Source organism: Limulus polyphemus, unplaced genomic scaffold (genome assembly GCF_000517525.1).
Source record: "Limulus polyphemus unplaced genomic scaffold, Limulus_polyphemus-2.1.2 Scaffold1242, whole genome shotgun sequence".
NCBI lineage: Eukaryota > Metazoa > Arthropoda > Merostomata > Xiphosura > Limulidae > Limulus > Limulus polyphemus.
In genome coordinates this window covers 239,489-257,689 of record NW_013666852.1, presented here as the reverse complement: position 1 = coordinate 257,689, position 18,201 = coordinate 239,489, and the positions used below count along the sequence as shown (strand labels likewise).

The window sequence follows — 18,201 nt, the reverse complement described above, 5'->3', positions numbered from 1 at the left end:
AAGCTGTACCCAATACCATAAATATCTATACCCTATGCTGAATATATTTAGTTTTGGAACTTCATCATTCCATAAAACATCTTAGCAGATTTATAAATATTGTTAAGACAGCGGAAGTCACGTGACGCTAGTAACACGTCATGATATTCTCGAAGGATCTTGACTTTTCCTAGCAACTCTAGTCTTCTCCAGGCGCCTTCTATTTTTTAGTATATAAGCACGGCAAATGAATTGCAGATGGAGAGATATTGAGACAGATGATCGAGTCAAGTTGTAAGTAAGGTGCGTGAATCGTTCTGAATTATAGCGTGTGTTGAAGTTAAAGTGACTGAGGAAATTAAGTGGTCGTTTGTTAATTTCCCGTAAAAATTCTTTCCGAAGAACTTCAGTGATACAAGTCCTTTCTTAAATAAAACTAGTTTATTCTTTCTCAATACAACTTTACAATACACTTAATTTCCACAGAAGAATACCACCATTAAGTCAGCCTCTGGGAAACCAGTAGTGGTTGGTGTTGAGGGACGCCCACCAACCCCATCGTAAAAATCCCAACAGCTAAGTGTAAAATGGCAAGTACATATAGTGTCTACGTGACAGGAAATCTGGATGGCCAAACGTGCAACTTTGTCATAGATTCTGCATCTCAGCAAACCCTTGTGAGTATCAAGGTACTATATCACAAAGGAGTACCAGAAGCCATACAGAAGCTCTGTGGTGTGACAGGACATTATGCAAGGTTGTGGGGACCAGTTTGGGAAACTATTGAGCTCATGGGCATAAAGGACAGACACAAAGTATACTTGGCTGGCATTGAAGACCAATGCATATTAGGATTGGACTACTTACTACCGAGGAAGTTTGTAGTTGAGTTCGATAAAATGACGGTTGAGAACAACACAGGGCGAATTCCGGTAAGTGTTAAAAGGGAGGTTGAACTAACCAGGTGTCATCAAGCTGAACTCAAAGTGACTGAAGGAGTTGATGATGGTGAAGTGGAACCAGGTATAGCTATTAAAGCAGAACAGGAGAAAGACCAAATTTGAAGCAAATAATTGATTTTCTAAAAGCAAGTGTTTTGTGCCCTGCTTAGGAGAAGGTGTCTAGCTTACGCCCTGTAACAAAAAACTATTGGGCACAATGAGACCAGTTGAGGCTTGAAGATGGTATTCTTGTCCGCAGATGGGAAAGTGACGACCTGGCAAACAGTTACACCGAGAAAGTTACGGGAAGTTGTGCTGCGTCAATCACATGATAGTTTAACAGGAGGACATCTAGGAGTTAAGAAGACATTGAGTCACCTACGGCAAAGATTTTACTGGATAGGTATGAGGCAAGATGTGGAAGAATGGTTCAGGACCTACAGTACATGTTGTGCTAAAAGGGACCAAGCATAAGGGACGTGCTCCAATGAAGTTATATCAAGTTGGCACACCAATGGAAAGAGTAGCCATTGACATTGCTGGTCCTTTGCCCCAAACTCGTGCTGGAAACAGGTATATTTGTATAGTGATGGATTATTTCACCAAGTGGCCTGAGGCATATACAATACCAAATCAAGAAGCTACAACTGTAGCTTCGGCTATTAGTGATTTCTTCTTCAGGTTTGGTATGCCATACAAACTGCATTCAGCTCAAAGCCGTAACTTTGAATCGGCCGTGTTCCAAGAATGCTGCAAGTTGTTTGGCATCCCGAAAGACCAGGACAATGCCACTTCACCCACAGTCTGATGGGATGGTAGAAAAGTACAATTGGACACTGAGACTGGAATTGGCAAAGTTTTGTAGTAGCCGCCAAGATGACTGGGATGTCTTACTCCCTCTGCTGTTGATGGCCTATAGAACAGCAGAGCATAAAGCCACTGGATACACTCAAGCAAAGCTGATGTTTGGTCGGGAACTTTGGTTGCCAGTGGACCTGATAACAGAACGCCCACCTTATGAAGAGTTGCCTGAAAATGTGTCAGAGTTTGTGAAAGTGTTATCGAAAAGGATGGATGATATTCACCATCAAGTGCATTTAAACTTAAAAACGTCTGCTGATTCTATGAAGCTATGTTATGATAAGAAATCTACTGAAGTCAGCTTTGTACCAGAAGACAAGGTGTGGTTGTATAATCCCAGAAAGACCAATTCTCCTAAGTTGTCTTCTCCATGGGAAGGCCCATATAACATAGTGGATTGTCTCTCAAATGTGGTCAGTGAGGTAAGCCAAAGGTGGTGCATCCAACAGGCTTTTGCGTTATCATGTTCCAGGACATTTCAGCTGGAACGAAATGATCAACAGAACAAATGACACTGCTGAAGATGTGTCACCTGAAAAAGCCACTGTTGAGGAAGAAACTCTACCTGATTTTGAAAAGGAAAACAGTGAAGCCTTTAATGAAGTTCCTACCACTGAAGTGACTGCTACCGATAATGGGACATTTCCTGATGGAGCAGATGAATCCCAAGTAAAGCAGAAGCCAATAAGACAGAGACCAGTACAAAAGAAGAAACATCCTATAAAATTAAGAGACTTTGTTGTATTTTAATTTTGTGTTTGTAACTTCTATACATCTAATTAAGTTATTGTTAATTATCTATTAGTTTAATGTAAGTGGCTATTGTTCGGGATGAACAATACTAAGGAAGGGGCAGTGTTACGACAACAGAAGTCACATGAGGCTGATAACACATGACAAATTTCTCGAATGATTATGAATTATTGGGTAAGCCCGAGTTTGTTCGAAATGCCCTCTTTTTTAGTATATAATCCTGGCAGAGAAAGCCTGGGGAGATGAATGTATGATAAAGCAAACAGTAGTCACGGTACGTTTCGAGCAAAGTTATCAAGGTTGTGAATCAATGTGATTTATAGCATGCATTATAAAAGTAGTTAAGTTTGAAGTGACGAGAAACGTACTGATTGTGAAATTACTGTGTGCTAAAAGTCTGTATCGAGGAAGAATAAACTGGTTTCATCAAGAAAGGACTTGTATCGCTGAAGTTCCTCGGAAAGAATTTATACTGGAAATTATCAAACAAGCAGATACGTAACATTACCTTTCTACATCTGGTTAACATGCATAAACACCTACAAACATGTAAGCATTACAAGAATATACCCTATTATGAATACATTCTGAACTAGTTATAGAATGGTGAAATCAAGTTATTCTAACAGTAATGGATAAATAGGTTGCTTGCAGTAACAAATAAGTAGAGATGTAGACAGAATAAAGTATAAATTATAAGGTAGAACAGTGGATATGAAGTAGTAACTAGAATCAGCTTAGTCTTAGAGGTTGCTTCATTATCTAGTGAAATTTTGCTTTATGAGCATATTAATTGTTACAGATGCTGCTGAGTTACAGTGACATAATGATGAATTGTAACAAATTAATTTTTGTGAGATAAACCAAAGCTTTGGTGAATATCAGCAGTGAAGTTGTACTGATAGTAATTTAGCCATTATGGAGCACCCAGTCCAAATGTCAGTTGTTGCATGACATATGGTATAATTGCAAAGATTAGAGTATTATTGGCGACTGTGGTCCTTCTGCATTGAGTTGGATGGTGGAGGGAGTAACAGACTTACCAATCTTCTGAAACTGGAATGGCTGAACTTATTTGAAATTTTTTGTTCAATATGGGTCAGGCTTTCTTAAGTGTACATTTTTCAACTGGAAAATGTTGAAAAAAAATATTCTCCAATAAGTATGATTTATATAGTTCTTAAAACTATAACTACTAAAAAACCTTGTACCAAAAATCTGGCACTTGGGCAACATTCTTTCATATTTTTCCACCTTGATGAAGATGATTACTGTTTTTCACATGTGTTCTTCTTTACCAAATTATATTGTACCTAAAATAAAAATGAAAAAAGCAAACAAACTGTAAGAAGGGTTTCCCTTCTGCTGCCTTTTTTCTGTGATAATATTTCTAAAGATACAAATATAAAACCCATAACTGGAATGCATACCACCTCTGTATATTATACTTGAGTAAATAGAGCTATAGCAGGCTAATAAGAATACTTATTTTGTATTAGACTATTTCCACAGATCATAAATGTAAGCTTTTATTAATAATGTGACATTATACAAAGAGCAAAGCATATATAAGGAGTAGAATTAAAATAGTGATCTCCTTCACCCATTCTGTGAACTCCTTTACATGCATATCACCATGTCCTCAATTATCTGTTTTTATAAACAGACCCCTAATTATTGCTCACAGATTTAGCTTTATAATTTATCAGTCATTTAAACCTAAAATCACCACCTCTCACACCATTTGAATGTTAGTTATACAGTTAAAGAGATACACACCTGTTATATAATCCCACTTTCAAGGACTTTTCTTGCAGGAAAATGGGTTGATTTGTGACTAATACATTTCAAATCCACCCTACTTTAATCATCTGCACATGGTGGAAACTAAATATAGCAGGAAAAGCATTATGCACTCTATATATGCCCCTCTGAAGCAAAACTGAAGAAAAGGAGAACACGTAAAGGAGTTCACATAATTTCATGTTCAGTGACTTTTATTGAAGAATGCAATTTACTCTTACCCTTTCAGTTACTGATAACAACAAATGTCTTGGCTGTTGTGTATAACGATATAACAAAATGGCATAATTTGAGTATCTACACTAGATATATGCATAAAGGAGATCATATGCTCAAAAAACAAATTTCATTACAAGCTCCAAATGGACATATGCAAGATATCTCTTGATACCCTGTGTTTGGAGTATGAACAAATCAAAATTATATACTTCCAGGATTGATTTTAGATTCTAATCTTTTTTGTTTATTCAAAAATTTGTAATTATTGTCTTGAAAATAAATAACCGTAAAGGACGATACATTACTTTGGATATCAATCTGTTTCAATTCAGATTCAGAGTCATTTCGCATGTTTATCATTTCATTTTCAAAAATCTGAATCAAATGAGAAACCATTACCAGATCTACACTACTTTTCTATAAATATGTGGATAAATTAAAAGCCTTCTCTACTATTTTACTCCAGGAAATAAGAATTTGTAAGTATCAAGTGTTACCAGAATACCCTTTGCCTCAGCGAGGTGTTTAGGAGCACAGTTTTTATCTCACCATCCACAATTCTTTGCAGGGAAACTACTAATGCTGGTAAATTCTGCAAGACTGCCTCTACTGTTGATTTTCTTTAGAGTCAATGCAAAAAATTTGATATAACCGTGTTGTTCTTCTAGTATTAAAAGATGAGGTAAACTGCCAGAAATAAAGGTATAGAGACCTTCTAGAGTTCCAAAAAACAACCGAATTTGAAATTAAAATTATGCACACAGCAGTGCATAAAGAGTGTGTTTGGATCAACTTCCCTAATCCTTGTTTGGAGACCTGATATTTCACCTGATGTGGTGCTTTCTCCATCATAAAACTGACTGTAACACATAAATATTGACAGCCCCAAGTTTTTGATTGCTGAAAGAAGAACATTGAAAACTCTTCAGCAGTTGCTCCAGGTAATTTGCTAAATTGTATAAATCATTCCACTGCATCACCATTTACTGTTACATATCATAAAAAATCTGGGCTGATAAGGAATGTATCAGATCATTTTGTATTACAGGGCTGAGATATTTTGCATTTCAATAGCTCAATAATAAGTGTTGCTCCATTAATGTATAATTTTTAGCCAACAGCTTAATAAGATCCAGAAAATTACTTCCATTTGTACTTGGGGAATCTAAACCTCGATACTCGTGATGACCACAGAACACAAAACCCTGTTTTCCCAAAAAGAGAACTGCATCTATAGTACGTTTTAGAATCATCATATTTTTTCCACCTCTTTTCTTTCCTCCTTTACAAGACCAGACATTATAGTTCTATTGTTGAACAAATGGAATTTGGTAAAGAAAATTTCTTTCTCTGCTTTTTGTGACTTCCATTTTTTTCATGTTTTTCAATTTTGTACAGACATTTAACAAAAATCTCGCAACCAGTTTTTGGATCACTCCAAGCCGTTGAGAAATGTGCATCCAACCGATTTGCAAAAACCCAGCAAGCAAACAATGCATAGAGTGAGTAAACTAGCTAGTGCCTATCGATTTCACGACAACTTTTCCCTTGTTCTTGTTTGTACCAAGCAGCACAGAAATGATGTCCACCTTCATCTTTTTGATTCAAGTTAAATGAAATCTGAATAAATAAGTAAGTTCAAAACTGACTTCACAGATAAATCCAGGAGTACATTCACGTAATCTACACTGAATTTATGTTTTAACACTGCAACTAAATGTTTATTGTAAGTTACATCTTTAATGTCATAATTTTTTTATTATCTAGAGGGAGCTGTGGGTTTGTGTTGATGTAATGTGAAGTTCATGTTAGTCCTAGAACTCTCCAGAATAAAGCTTAGTTATATAAACATGTCAATAAAGCTTCATTAAGAGTAGAGTTAGTTCAGATAAAAGTTACTTCAAAATAGAGTTGTCATTGTTTGTTATCATGCTTCATTGTACAAGTAATTTAATCTTTTTTTTTATGTTGTGTAATACAGTTAGCATAGCTGTAAAATTGAGCCAAGAAGTTATAACAATGTTCAAGCTTGGAATAAAGTTAAGGAGGTAATAAACAATTTCTGACTGTTACCGAACTGAATGTTGAATTATTTTCACGTGATAATCTACAAGAACCTGCAAAGAAAGAACTATGTTACACCATTTGGTGTCAGAAGTGGGATTTATTTGGTAAAATATAAATAGAGCTGTGAAAATGGCTATCCATCTTGCTGCCCATTTTAGTGGACCAGCTTTGATGACATTACATAATCGACCAGCTGAGAGCTATAACAACTACCAAGCAATGTCCAAATGGTTTTGGAGTGCAGCATCAGAAAGAAGTATCAAGAGCAAAGTTCCAGAACATGGTACAAAGGAAGAAAGAAACCTTAGAAAAACTTGCAGAAGACTTAAAAAAGGCTTGCCAAGCTATCTTACTCAGATACTTTTCATGAGATGATGGACTCCTTGGCATATGACCAATTTATAGATGCCATAGCAGACAAAGATATGAAAATTAAACTGAAGCAGAGTAGCTGTACATCTCTAAAAGAAGTTCTGCAGTTGGCAATGGAAGCCATCAAAATTGCAGATGAACTACTAGAAGTTACAGAACTATTAGGTCCTGTAGTATTGAAAAATCAATTCCCTTCTAATATAGTCTAGAAGAATTGGAAAAATTAATAAAGCAACTAATTAAATAGAGGATATAAATCATGAGACAATAAATGTTTCAAGTGTAACTTGAAGGAGCATTTTGACAAGAACTGCAAGCAAAGGACTGAATGGAATAAAAGCACCTCCCAAAGGATACCAGAAAGAGGTAAATATTATAGTTGTGGTTGTGGGATGTATTTCTATTACAGTATACACTGTAAAGAATCAGTAGCTATGCATATTCCATCTGTTGCAAGTGAAAAATAAATGTTCATTATTTAAGGAAAATTGTCCAAGAGTCCAGAAGGTTTATTAATAGAAAACCTTGTAGTGTGCTGCAACTGTTTGGCTTAACTTGTCAATGAAAGGTGAGAAATTGCCTCCAGAAATGAAGAAAGAAAAAGTAGCAGGTGGACAAAAGTTTCAGCAAAAGGGAAGTTAGAAATTACCCTTATAATAGGAATCTTCTCTACATCTAATGGTGTGCGAGTAATTAACACTGAGGAAGAGTGCATCTTGGGAACTGACTTTATGAGGAGAAACTGATGCAAGGTTAAACCAGCTTAAGATAGTTTCACAGTCAATGACCAGGAAATCCCTACATTAAAAGTTAATTAATAGCTAAATCCTTGCCATGGTACATACAGCCAGTGCTTTTGAACTCTGGCTTCAAATGGTACAAGTAGATGGAAATGATGACCCATTCTCCATGGACAGGATGCTGGTCTATCACAGGTCAACCTCCGGCTAACAGCTGGTGCCCATCATACAGCTGCATAGTTTGAAACAAATAGCGTAAAGTACCTTTGCATGACAAATAATTGAAATACTTAAACCAGGAGCTATAAGCAATAATTCTTCATCTTGTGAGTGGGGCATAGTGGAAGCAAAGGATTTGGTAATTAGAAAACTCATAAATGTGAAGAATAAATATGAACATTACTTCATCAAGAAAAGACTGAAATCAATTGATGATAAAACAAAAGATGGCTATGACGTTAATGCTGATAAGATTGGATTATTTCAAGGTGACAGTATATGGCAGTACAATCTCTGCTAAAAGATAGAATGAGCTCTAAATTAAGAAAATGCTGAGATATCCTATACACTGTACTGAAAAGAATTAATGACATGGTTTATAGAATCCAGAAGGATATGGAATCTAAGCCAAAGGCAGTTCATTGTGATTTTATTTGGAAGTACACTGATCAGAGAACAGCCAACCAAGTTACTCCAGAAAAGAACTTGTCAGTGGAACCTCAGTTTACTGAGGGGTATGGAGTTCCTTTTGAGACTACTTCTAGAGGAGAAGCAAGATTGGAGCTACCAGTGGATTCACCTGATCACTCAAAGAACAACTCCCCCTGCAACAGGACAGCCACTAACAACAAGGGGCAAGATGCCATCCAATTCATTTACCATGAGTCTTGAAAAAGAAAACCATCAAAAAGACTTGGTGAATGGATAACTTGGTGTGGTGTTTTATTATTATTTGTTTGAATTAGATTTAGGAGACTTCACAATTCATGAAGGGGACAGTGTTGTATGCTATATTTTTAATGTTGTAATTTGTTAGCTAGAAGGAGCTTTGGATTTTTGATGATGTAATATGACATTAAGTTCAGTTTCCTCTAGAAATCTCTAGAACAAAGCTTTGTTATATAAATGGGTCATGAATCCTCAAGAGTAGTAGAGTTAATTGTGATAAAAGAGAGTTATTTCTAGAGCTATAACAAATCACTGAAATTACAATTTGTTGCAGTTCATTGGTCACAGTTCAATACATGATTCATTTGTGCTGTAGTTTGGTTCTATTTTTTTTTATTTTTCTGAATGTCTTTTTATGTTACACAAAAGCAAATGCTATAAATAATATCAATATGTACTGTATACTCATTCTAAATATAGATTTCATTATTTTTATTAATGTGGCTCGGAAACTCCATTAGTGAGGTTTCTAATTTCTCATGAATATAGCATATTAAATTAAACCCAACATTGGCTGACTCATCAAAGTGTCAGGTAAAGGACACACCTTCATCCTACAAATCAGCTGTATGTGAAAGTTTCAGATCCAAAAAGAGTAAGAGAAAACTGATTGAAAAAAATATACAAAATTTGTAAGTTGGAGGTGAGTTATAAAATGGAAACAATGTTAAACATTGGTCACACACCTGAAAAGTAAACATAATTTTACATTATGACAAATGAAGAAAATTAAATGTAAATTCTCACAAGTTTCACTTTCTTTAAGCAGTAAAATCCACAATACTCCTCCGTTAGAACTCTAGGAAGCATTTAAAAAGAAATTAAACCCAAACAGTCAAAGGGCAAAAGATATAAAATAGCTATTGGAATCTTTATAGAAAAAGATATGTGACCATTTTCAGCAATGGTTAATTCTGACTTTAAGACTGCTTACAGTTTTGGACCCAAGAGATAAGATCTGTTCTACAACTCACTTCAGTACTGTAATAATTCCAGATCTGCGTAAAGAGGAAAAGGACAAGTCTGACATTGAACTCAAATATGCTTCTTCTGTAGCCCTTACCATTTATGGGTAAACTTTGAGATATACTGAAAACAACATCACTATTACACAGCATTTTAAAAATGACACCTAGGAAATGAGAAATTCTCTTCTATAAACAAGACAGTTAAATGAGTTGCATATGGCTGAGCACATGATGAATGTACTGAAGGAGATTATATCTATTTTGGGACTTCAAAAAGGTTCAAATTCCAGCTATTGCAACTGGTAACACAAGTAATGTTTGCAATGCAGTAAACTGGCAAAAACTCTCAATCTTTGTGAAATGATTTGTGCATACTGTGCATTCAAGCTTGTAATAACATTAAGCAAATACACTAATTTATTACTGTTACCTAACTGGATTTAATTATTTTTGCCTGATATTTTAAAGAACCTACTAAGAAAGAACTAAGTTACATGTTAACATAAAATTTGTATATAGTAATTACTTTGTACAGAATAATATCAAACCTATAAACATTCAATAATAACTGCAAGGTTCAAAAATAGTATGGTTTAAAAAAAAAGAAAATGTATATTATGTTGTTGTTGTTTTTAACATTTTGAATGAATTTTAAATGTTGACTAAGTTCTACATCACAAAACCTATGAATATTCTAGTTATGAAAACTGCAAGATATTCCATCATCAACATCAATGAATACTATGGATCCACAATATTTTTCAGTTGATTTTAAGTAAGTTCTTTAATAGCTGTCTTTCCTTCATTAAAAATCACATGCTCTCAGATATCTCACTTCAATGTTTAAGACCAAGCCTAAAATATCCTTTCCCTGTATTAAAAATTAATAAAACCTATAACCTGAGTGCTTTTGAAAGGTGGACCTTTCTTCTTTAGGGGCAAACTGAAGAAGAAAGGTCCACCTTTCAAAAATGCTCGGGTTATAGGGTTTTTATTCATTTCTATGAAGACTTCTTGAACCTACATGTTTTTCTAACATCATGAACTTTCCCTGTATTAAGTATACACAGATCACATTGTGTTATTATCTCAGTACAATTCAAACTCATGATTAGGGTTTCCACCAAATGTATTCCATCTCAATATTTCAAGTCAAACTCCCAATATGCTTGCATAAATTGCACTCTTCTACATTAGTGGCTCCATTATTTTATTATTTTCGTGACAATCAGTATAATTAGAATTTTGATTAATTGGCTGTTAGAAAAATCATACACATTAATAATTTGAAACACTAATTTTAATTCATCGACTTAATCATAATTTTGACTAATTGATAAGTTTATGTGACACTAATTAATGTAATTGCTACTTGTTGCTAATTGATTGTTTTGATTAAATCCTCTAGCTCTAGTTTAAATCAACAGGAGCCACTAAGCCACTGCTCGATGCTGACCTTCCTGTATATGTTGTGGTATTGGTCTGAAAGGCGTGTGGGTTTGATGGTCTTGTTTTACAATGGTATATATAGACATTTCCACAACCAGTGATCATATATGCTACAGTTCAAACAGCCATTCATACTCTCCTGTTCAATATGATTTTAAAATTACAATTCCAGCTACACTGGCAGTATGTTTGTGTGTCTGGGCCAAGGAAAACCTGCTAGACCATTGGAAATCAGGTTTTTGTACAATGGTGACTTGCAGCATTTTCTGCAGTGGAGCTGTCTGAGCATGGAGTTGACACCTATGTAGTGTTCTGGAGGCCTTTACAGGTTCTGGAGACTGTTTCAAATCACAATCTGCAGCTCTAATAGCCACTACTACTGGTTTCCTCTTTTGTTTCAGTGGCTTGATATGACCACCTGAAACCTTGTCACTACTGAAATCACCTCTATAAGATAGGAAATGTCCCTCAGTCCCACGGGTTGCCACATGGGTCATTCATTAACCTCTAAGTAAACATGGCAATGAGTGCCTCTTTGCAAATTTCAGGAGACATACTAGGAAATGATCTTCCATGTATATAATCTGTATATACAGCCAAGTTCTATTGGGCTCTTCAAGCTCTAAACTCAGCCATGTAAATTTCTCAGGCGCACCTTGTTACAAACTCTGTCCCAGTCACTCAGTCACACCTTTTACAAATGCTCTAGGACAATGAAAGATGGATGGTCTAAATTCCTCATTAGACATCACACTGCATGTCCCTGAATCTATACATTCCAAATAACATCTTTCTTGAAGTGGACTAGATCACCTTTTGTTGTTTTTTTGAACACTGGAAAATTTTCTGCTTTAACTCTCCACTGAATGATACTAACAGTGCCCAACTATCAACTTCTCTGTTGAGATATGACTGAGCTATTCATTGGGATTCATGTTCTTGAAGTAGTCATCATGACAACCTGATGTGTTTTACCATACTTCGTCATCATATGCCATGGTGACCTAAGCTATCGAATACAGGGTTTTAAACCATTTTCAGCATATTATCAGCCTTGAAATCTTGTAACTGCTCTACCAACTGAATCATAACGAGATGCCACCTACTCCTCCTAATGGCACTGAAATGAAACACACTGAATTCTATACCAATGGGTACATTTCGAAACTTTCCTCAGCCTAAGAGTCTCATAAAGATCTCCACAGTAAGTCATGGATGTTCAGGCAGTTGATACTACTATGACCCTTCTCTCCTACAAAGGTGGAGTAACTATTTGAGGTTGTATTAGAAGCACCTGAAATTGCTCAGCCAAGTGCCCTTCAACCTCTTTGTCCCAAAGACAAAGCAAAAATACTAATTTGCTCATACCATCCAAGATTAGTGAAAGCTATAGATTCAGAAAATTGCCTCCTTATTATATTCCCAGACATTATCTCTGAAAGTTACCATCCATGATAGCATGACTTACAAATATTACTGTACTAAAGTCAACAGAATAAAAGCCCATTCAAAATACAATCTGCTTTAATAAATTATTTGGTCATGACATTAGCATGTTACTTTTTAACTAGTCTGTGGTACTCAGTTCCACTGATATCTAGCAGAAAAACCAAAATCTGATGAGGGTGGAATTCCCAAAATCCACTATAACTCAGTGACAAAAATAAATTGAAAGTTAGATGGTACTGGATATACAAGACTGTTTAGTGTAAGAGTTAGTATTTAGTTTATTTGGTGATTTAATATTCAATGATTATTTACTTTTCATAACAAGAGAATTAAAAGTAATTATTTTAAGGGTGATAGTTATGACATGTTTGGTTATGTAACTCAGTATGTGTCGTAAATTGTGTGTATGGTTCAATTGTTGTACTATTGTTGACACTAAGTTACTCGAACCTTTGGTATTTTTCTTTTTACCTTAAGTGAGTGTTATTACATTAAATAATCATTACACCTTTCAAATATGAATTTTAAAACACAAAAAATACATCATTAAATAAAACATAAAAGTAAAACCTAAATCCAAATTAACTGTCGATCAAACTAATCTGTAAAATTATAAGGCAAGAAAATATAGCCAAGCACTAGGGACACTGATCTCCACAATGGATATAAAGCAGAGAGGAAATCGCTTGTCATTTGAAAATATATTATATATCATTACTTGCCTTCTAGTCTGAAGAGACTAACTGAGAAATCTGTTCTTTCTGTTGGTTATAAGCATCCCATTAGTTAGATATACACAACTGTTTCATTTAAATTCAATAACTGAGTTATATGGTTATAGAGCATGAATGTCAAATTTAGTACTTTAGGAGCAACACTTTATCACAGGTTTGATTATGTAACTGTTTACCAATCATTTGTTGCATAGTTCAATTGTTGTGAATTGATGTCATGTTACTCAAACCTTCTGAATTTTTTTCATTGCTGTAAGTGAGTATTGATTTGTCACAATCTCTCATAGTTTTGTAAAAAGTTCTAGCCCTCAGTCAGGCAATATATGTAGGTGACCAAGTTACTGCAAGTTAAGTAAAAATTAATTAAAAAGTAAAAAAGTAAATTAATGAAAGTAAAAGTGAAGTTAGACTGCTTGTGAGTTTAGCCATAATGGGCGAATTCTAAAGTGATTTTCACAGTTCTTATTGTAATAACAGAGATAATGAAAATAATTTGTCTTGTGAAAGGGTTTTCAAAAGCAATTGAACCCACCTCTGTGGACTTTGACGAAAAACAGACAATTATATAAAGCTCTGGATATAACTGTGATAACCAGTAATGTAAAAAAGTTTGTATGTATGTTTGACTTGTTTTGAATATATATTATTTTAAAACAAGTGGATAGTATGCTGTCTATTTATTGCCAACAGTTCACAGACACCTTCTGTACAGAATCATGGCCTCATAAAACCTGACACTGGCGAGCCAGCCAGGATTATACAGTGGTAGATGGCGGTAAAAGAAAACATGAATGACAAAAGAAATAGGCCAATATATATGCATAAGTGTAGCAGAGGTAAATATAGTGTAGAGATTACAATTATGCTATATAACCATATTGATTGATTTTGATCAATGTATGGAAAAAAATGAGGGACTTGGACTAAAAGAGGGTGATCTATGTTAATTTGTTAAAAAGCAAACAGACATAGAGAAAGATGAGAGTAGGCAGAAACAAAAGGAAGAAAGACTAAAATAAGAAAAGGAGAAAGAGGAGAGACTACAAATATGTATAATAAGAGCACAAATTGAGAAAGATGAAAAGAAGAGAGAGAAGAGACTGAAAATAGAGAGAATAAGAGCAAAATCTGGGATGGCAAAGATCACCCAACAGAAAGATACAGGACCCAAGAATGACAATGGGGTCAGGGCCAGCTGACCCAAGTTGCCAAAACTTGATAAACAGAAAGACAACATGGATGCTTTCCTGGAGAGATATGAAATATTTGCCCAAAGTCAGAACTGGGACAAAGGCGACTGGGCAGTCTGTCTCAGCTCCTTCTCACAGGAAAAGGCTTACAAGTATATGTTAGCATAATGTCAGAAGATGTCATGGACTATGACAAGTTAAAAATGGCCTTGCTGAAACACTGAACTTACTGAGGAAGGATTTCATTAGAAATTCTGAGAAGTCAAGCCTGACACTGGAGAAACTGTATTTCAGCTTGTGGCACATCTACAGTGATACATCACAAGATGGACTGGCATGTTCAAGTGTGAAAATAGTTTTAAAAGACATGTTACTGTTCCTCAAGGAGAAAGCACCAAAAGATGTGGATGAAATGATGAAGCTGGCAGAACAGTATATGGAAGCCCATGAAGGGAGTATAACTGACAAGTCCAAAAATAACCAATTAAAGTCAAGACTACTGGTGACTGACCAGAAACAGGATACCATCAAAGGTGACAAGAACTTAACAGATAAAAAGGAAAAGAGATGCTTATTATAAAATGGGGCACATTGTGAATGAGTGCAAGTCTATCACCAACAAGCAACAGCAGAAATTTCAACATAAAGCAGCTGTAGCTGACAAGAAATGAGAAAGGAGTGACTGTCATCATAGATGCTGCTGCCAGAGGAAACAGAACAGAGACAACCCATCAGATTCACCACAAGAATGAAGTGCTATTTCCATGAATAAACAGTGCATGATTGATGGTCAGCTCAAGTTAGCAAATGGATCAACAGTGCCAATAGTGACAACCCATCAGATTCACCACAAGAATGAAGTGCTATTTCCATGAATAACAGTGCATGATTGATGGTCAGCTCAAGTTAGCAAATGGATCAACAGTGCCAATAGTGATTGGTACATGTGACAAACATCGAGATGTGTCAAGAAACCACAACATGCCAGTACAGGAAGGCTATGTCAGAGACAAGCAAGTGAAAGTCCTATGAGACACTGGGTGCAGCAGTGAAAAACAGACTGGTATCTGATGATCAGACAATGGGCAAGGTACGTCTATGGGTGCTGATTGATGGGACAGTAAGAAAGTTTCCCATAGCAAAAATAAAGACTGATACTCCATTCTATGTGGGAGACTTTGAGGCCATGTGTAAGAAGGCACCCATCTGTGACTTGGTAATTGGAAATATAACAGGCAGTAGAGGTTTGAAAGAATCAGACAGAAAGAAGACTGTTGAAGAATCTGAAGTCACCACTATAGCTCAAGAAAAGAAATTCAAGCAAGACATCAAACCCCTTTAAGTCTTGAAAGGTGGCATCCCAAATGTAGGTTTATGGGAACTGAAGGAAGCATAGAAGAAAGACCTGTGACTGAAGAAACTTTGGGACACTGCCTAAGAGAAAGTTGAGCACAAGACAAAGGGGATAGGGACTTACAGAATAGAGGACCGTAAGGGAGGACTGTACCAGATCTATCAAGGTAGTTATACTGGGGAAATTAAACAGATCATAGTACCAACAAAATACATGACTCAAATGATGAAGCTGACTCACGAGTTGATTGTGGGAGGACACCTAGAAGCAAAGGAAATTGCAGACAGAATCACGAGCAAGTTCCATTGGCTGGGGGTCATTATATATATGTGATCAGGTTCTGCAGGTCATAGAACATCTGTCAAAGGACAATATCTAGAGGGAAGATAGCCAAAGTGCCACTAGGAGAGATTCCCCTCTATTAAGAGACATCCCACAGAGTAGTTGTGGATTTGACTGGACCACAAGTACCTGTTTTTGACAAGGACAACTGGTATGTGTTGACAGTAGTCGACTATGTGACATGTTATCCAGAAGCCATAGCTCAACAAAAATAGATATGGATAGAGTAGCAGAAGTTCTCCTGGAAGTTTTCTGTAGAGTAGGCTTTCCAAAAGAAGTCCTGAGTGGCAGAGGGACCCTGTTTACTTCAAAACTGATGCAAGAGGTGTGCTGACTCATCAGCACTAGGCAACTCTTTACCACCCTGTACAACCCCATATGTAATGGACTTAGTGAGAGAGTCAATGGAGTTTTGAAGAGCTTGCTGAAGATGTGCCAGGAGAGACCACGTGACTGGGAGAGGTACCTGCAGGTAGTATTATTTGCTTACCAAGAAGTCCCACAAGCAAGTACAGATTTTTCATCCTTAGAGTTGCTCTACAGAAAAACAGTACAAGGTCCGATGCAGATACTGAAAGAGCTGTAAATAGAAGAGACAGAGTGAGGAATACATACCAATATGTGTTAGATCCCAGAAACTTACTGGAGGAGACCTTTGAACTTGCTTATGAGAGCTCATATGCAGCTCAAGGCAGTCAGAAGCACTGTTATAACAAAAAGTCCAAGGATCAATGCTTCAAGGTCGGGCAGAAGGTCTTAGTTATGCTACCTACAGACAACAACAAACTCACCCTGCAGTGAAAAGGACATTTTGTACAGGAAGTGGGGAACAGAATGGACTATGAAGTGAAAGATGACAAGAAGACCAAGATCTACTATGCCAGTCTGTTGAAGAGGTACATCATTAGAGAAGAAGGCCTAACAGGTGAAGCTATTGAGGCACAGGTGGACATGGCAGGTGTGGCTGTCATAGATGCAGAACTATCAGACAGTAACTTTGACATAGAATATGAAAATCTACTAGACCTAAGACCACAAATTGGAGATGAGACTTACAAGAACATCAACATAAGTGAAGAACTGAGTAGTAAGCAGAAGAATGACCTATAAGAGCTACTGTGCTAGTATGTAGATATTTTCACAGATAGACCAGGCAAGACAGACTTTGTGCAACAGAAGATAGAGATCATGACCAGGGATATAGTCAAGGTCAAGCCCTACCAGATGCCCTATGTGATGAGAGATGAACAAGGGAACTGTAAACGTTGGTGCAGACTATATGAGAAGACTTTGTGTATGAACTAAAAAGTCTTTGAATACAGTGTAAAAAATATTGTCAATATCTGTCTTGATTATTAGATATACATGATTGTTTTATTCAAATTTACTATGAGAGTTATGATGTACATGGTTATAAAGAGTAAGTATCAAATTTAGTATTTTGAGAAGTGAGAAGTTATCACACGTTTGATTACATAACTGTTTATAAATGATTTGCTGCATAATTCAACTGTCATGTTACTCGAACCTTCTGAATTTTTCTCGTTGCTTTAAGTGTGTATTGCTACATCAAAACGTCTTGTAGTTTGTAGATAGTTCTAGGTCTCAGTTGGGCAATATACATATAGGCAACCAAATTAGTGCAAGTTAAGTAAAAGTGAAGTTAGTCTGCATTTGGGTTTAGCCATAATAAAAAATAGATCACTCTATGTTTATAGGAGGAAAGAAATGTGGTGTTGCAATTGATCATCTCACTTAGACAAAGTAAGCTCTTTAGATGTCATTGTCAAATTTCTAAAACAAAGAAAATAAATCTGTGAAAATATCTTTGTGTTTCATAATGGAAATACTGGGCAACTAAAGGTTTGTAAGAATAAATAAAATTTGTAGAAAGAGTAGCATACTTTACTTGTTTACACACATGCACACAGCATGGTCACAAGTAAATAGACATCACCTTTTCAGAAAAAATGAAAATTTTCAGTCATATTCACATGAATTGATATATTTGTAATTTAATTAATATCTAGTA

At 35.8% G+C, this 18,201-nt stretch overlaps 1 protein-coding gene across 1 annotated transcript in view; it reads right to left on the bottom strand.

Annotated features, from left to right (window-relative positions):
* LOC106462760 (selenium-binding protein 1-B-like) overlaps positions 1 to 18,201 on the bottom strand; it is a 99,223-nt gene that overhangs the window by 58,156 nt on the left and 22,866 nt on the right. The window contains exon 2 of the mRNA XM_022390090.1: positions 3,746 to 3,847. Within this exon, the coding sequence (XP_022245798.1) occupies positions 3,746 to 3,770 (25 nt within the window). The 5' untranslated portion in view covers positions 3,771 to 3,847. The remainder of the gene's footprint in view (positions 1 to 3,745; positions 3,848 to 18,201) is intronic.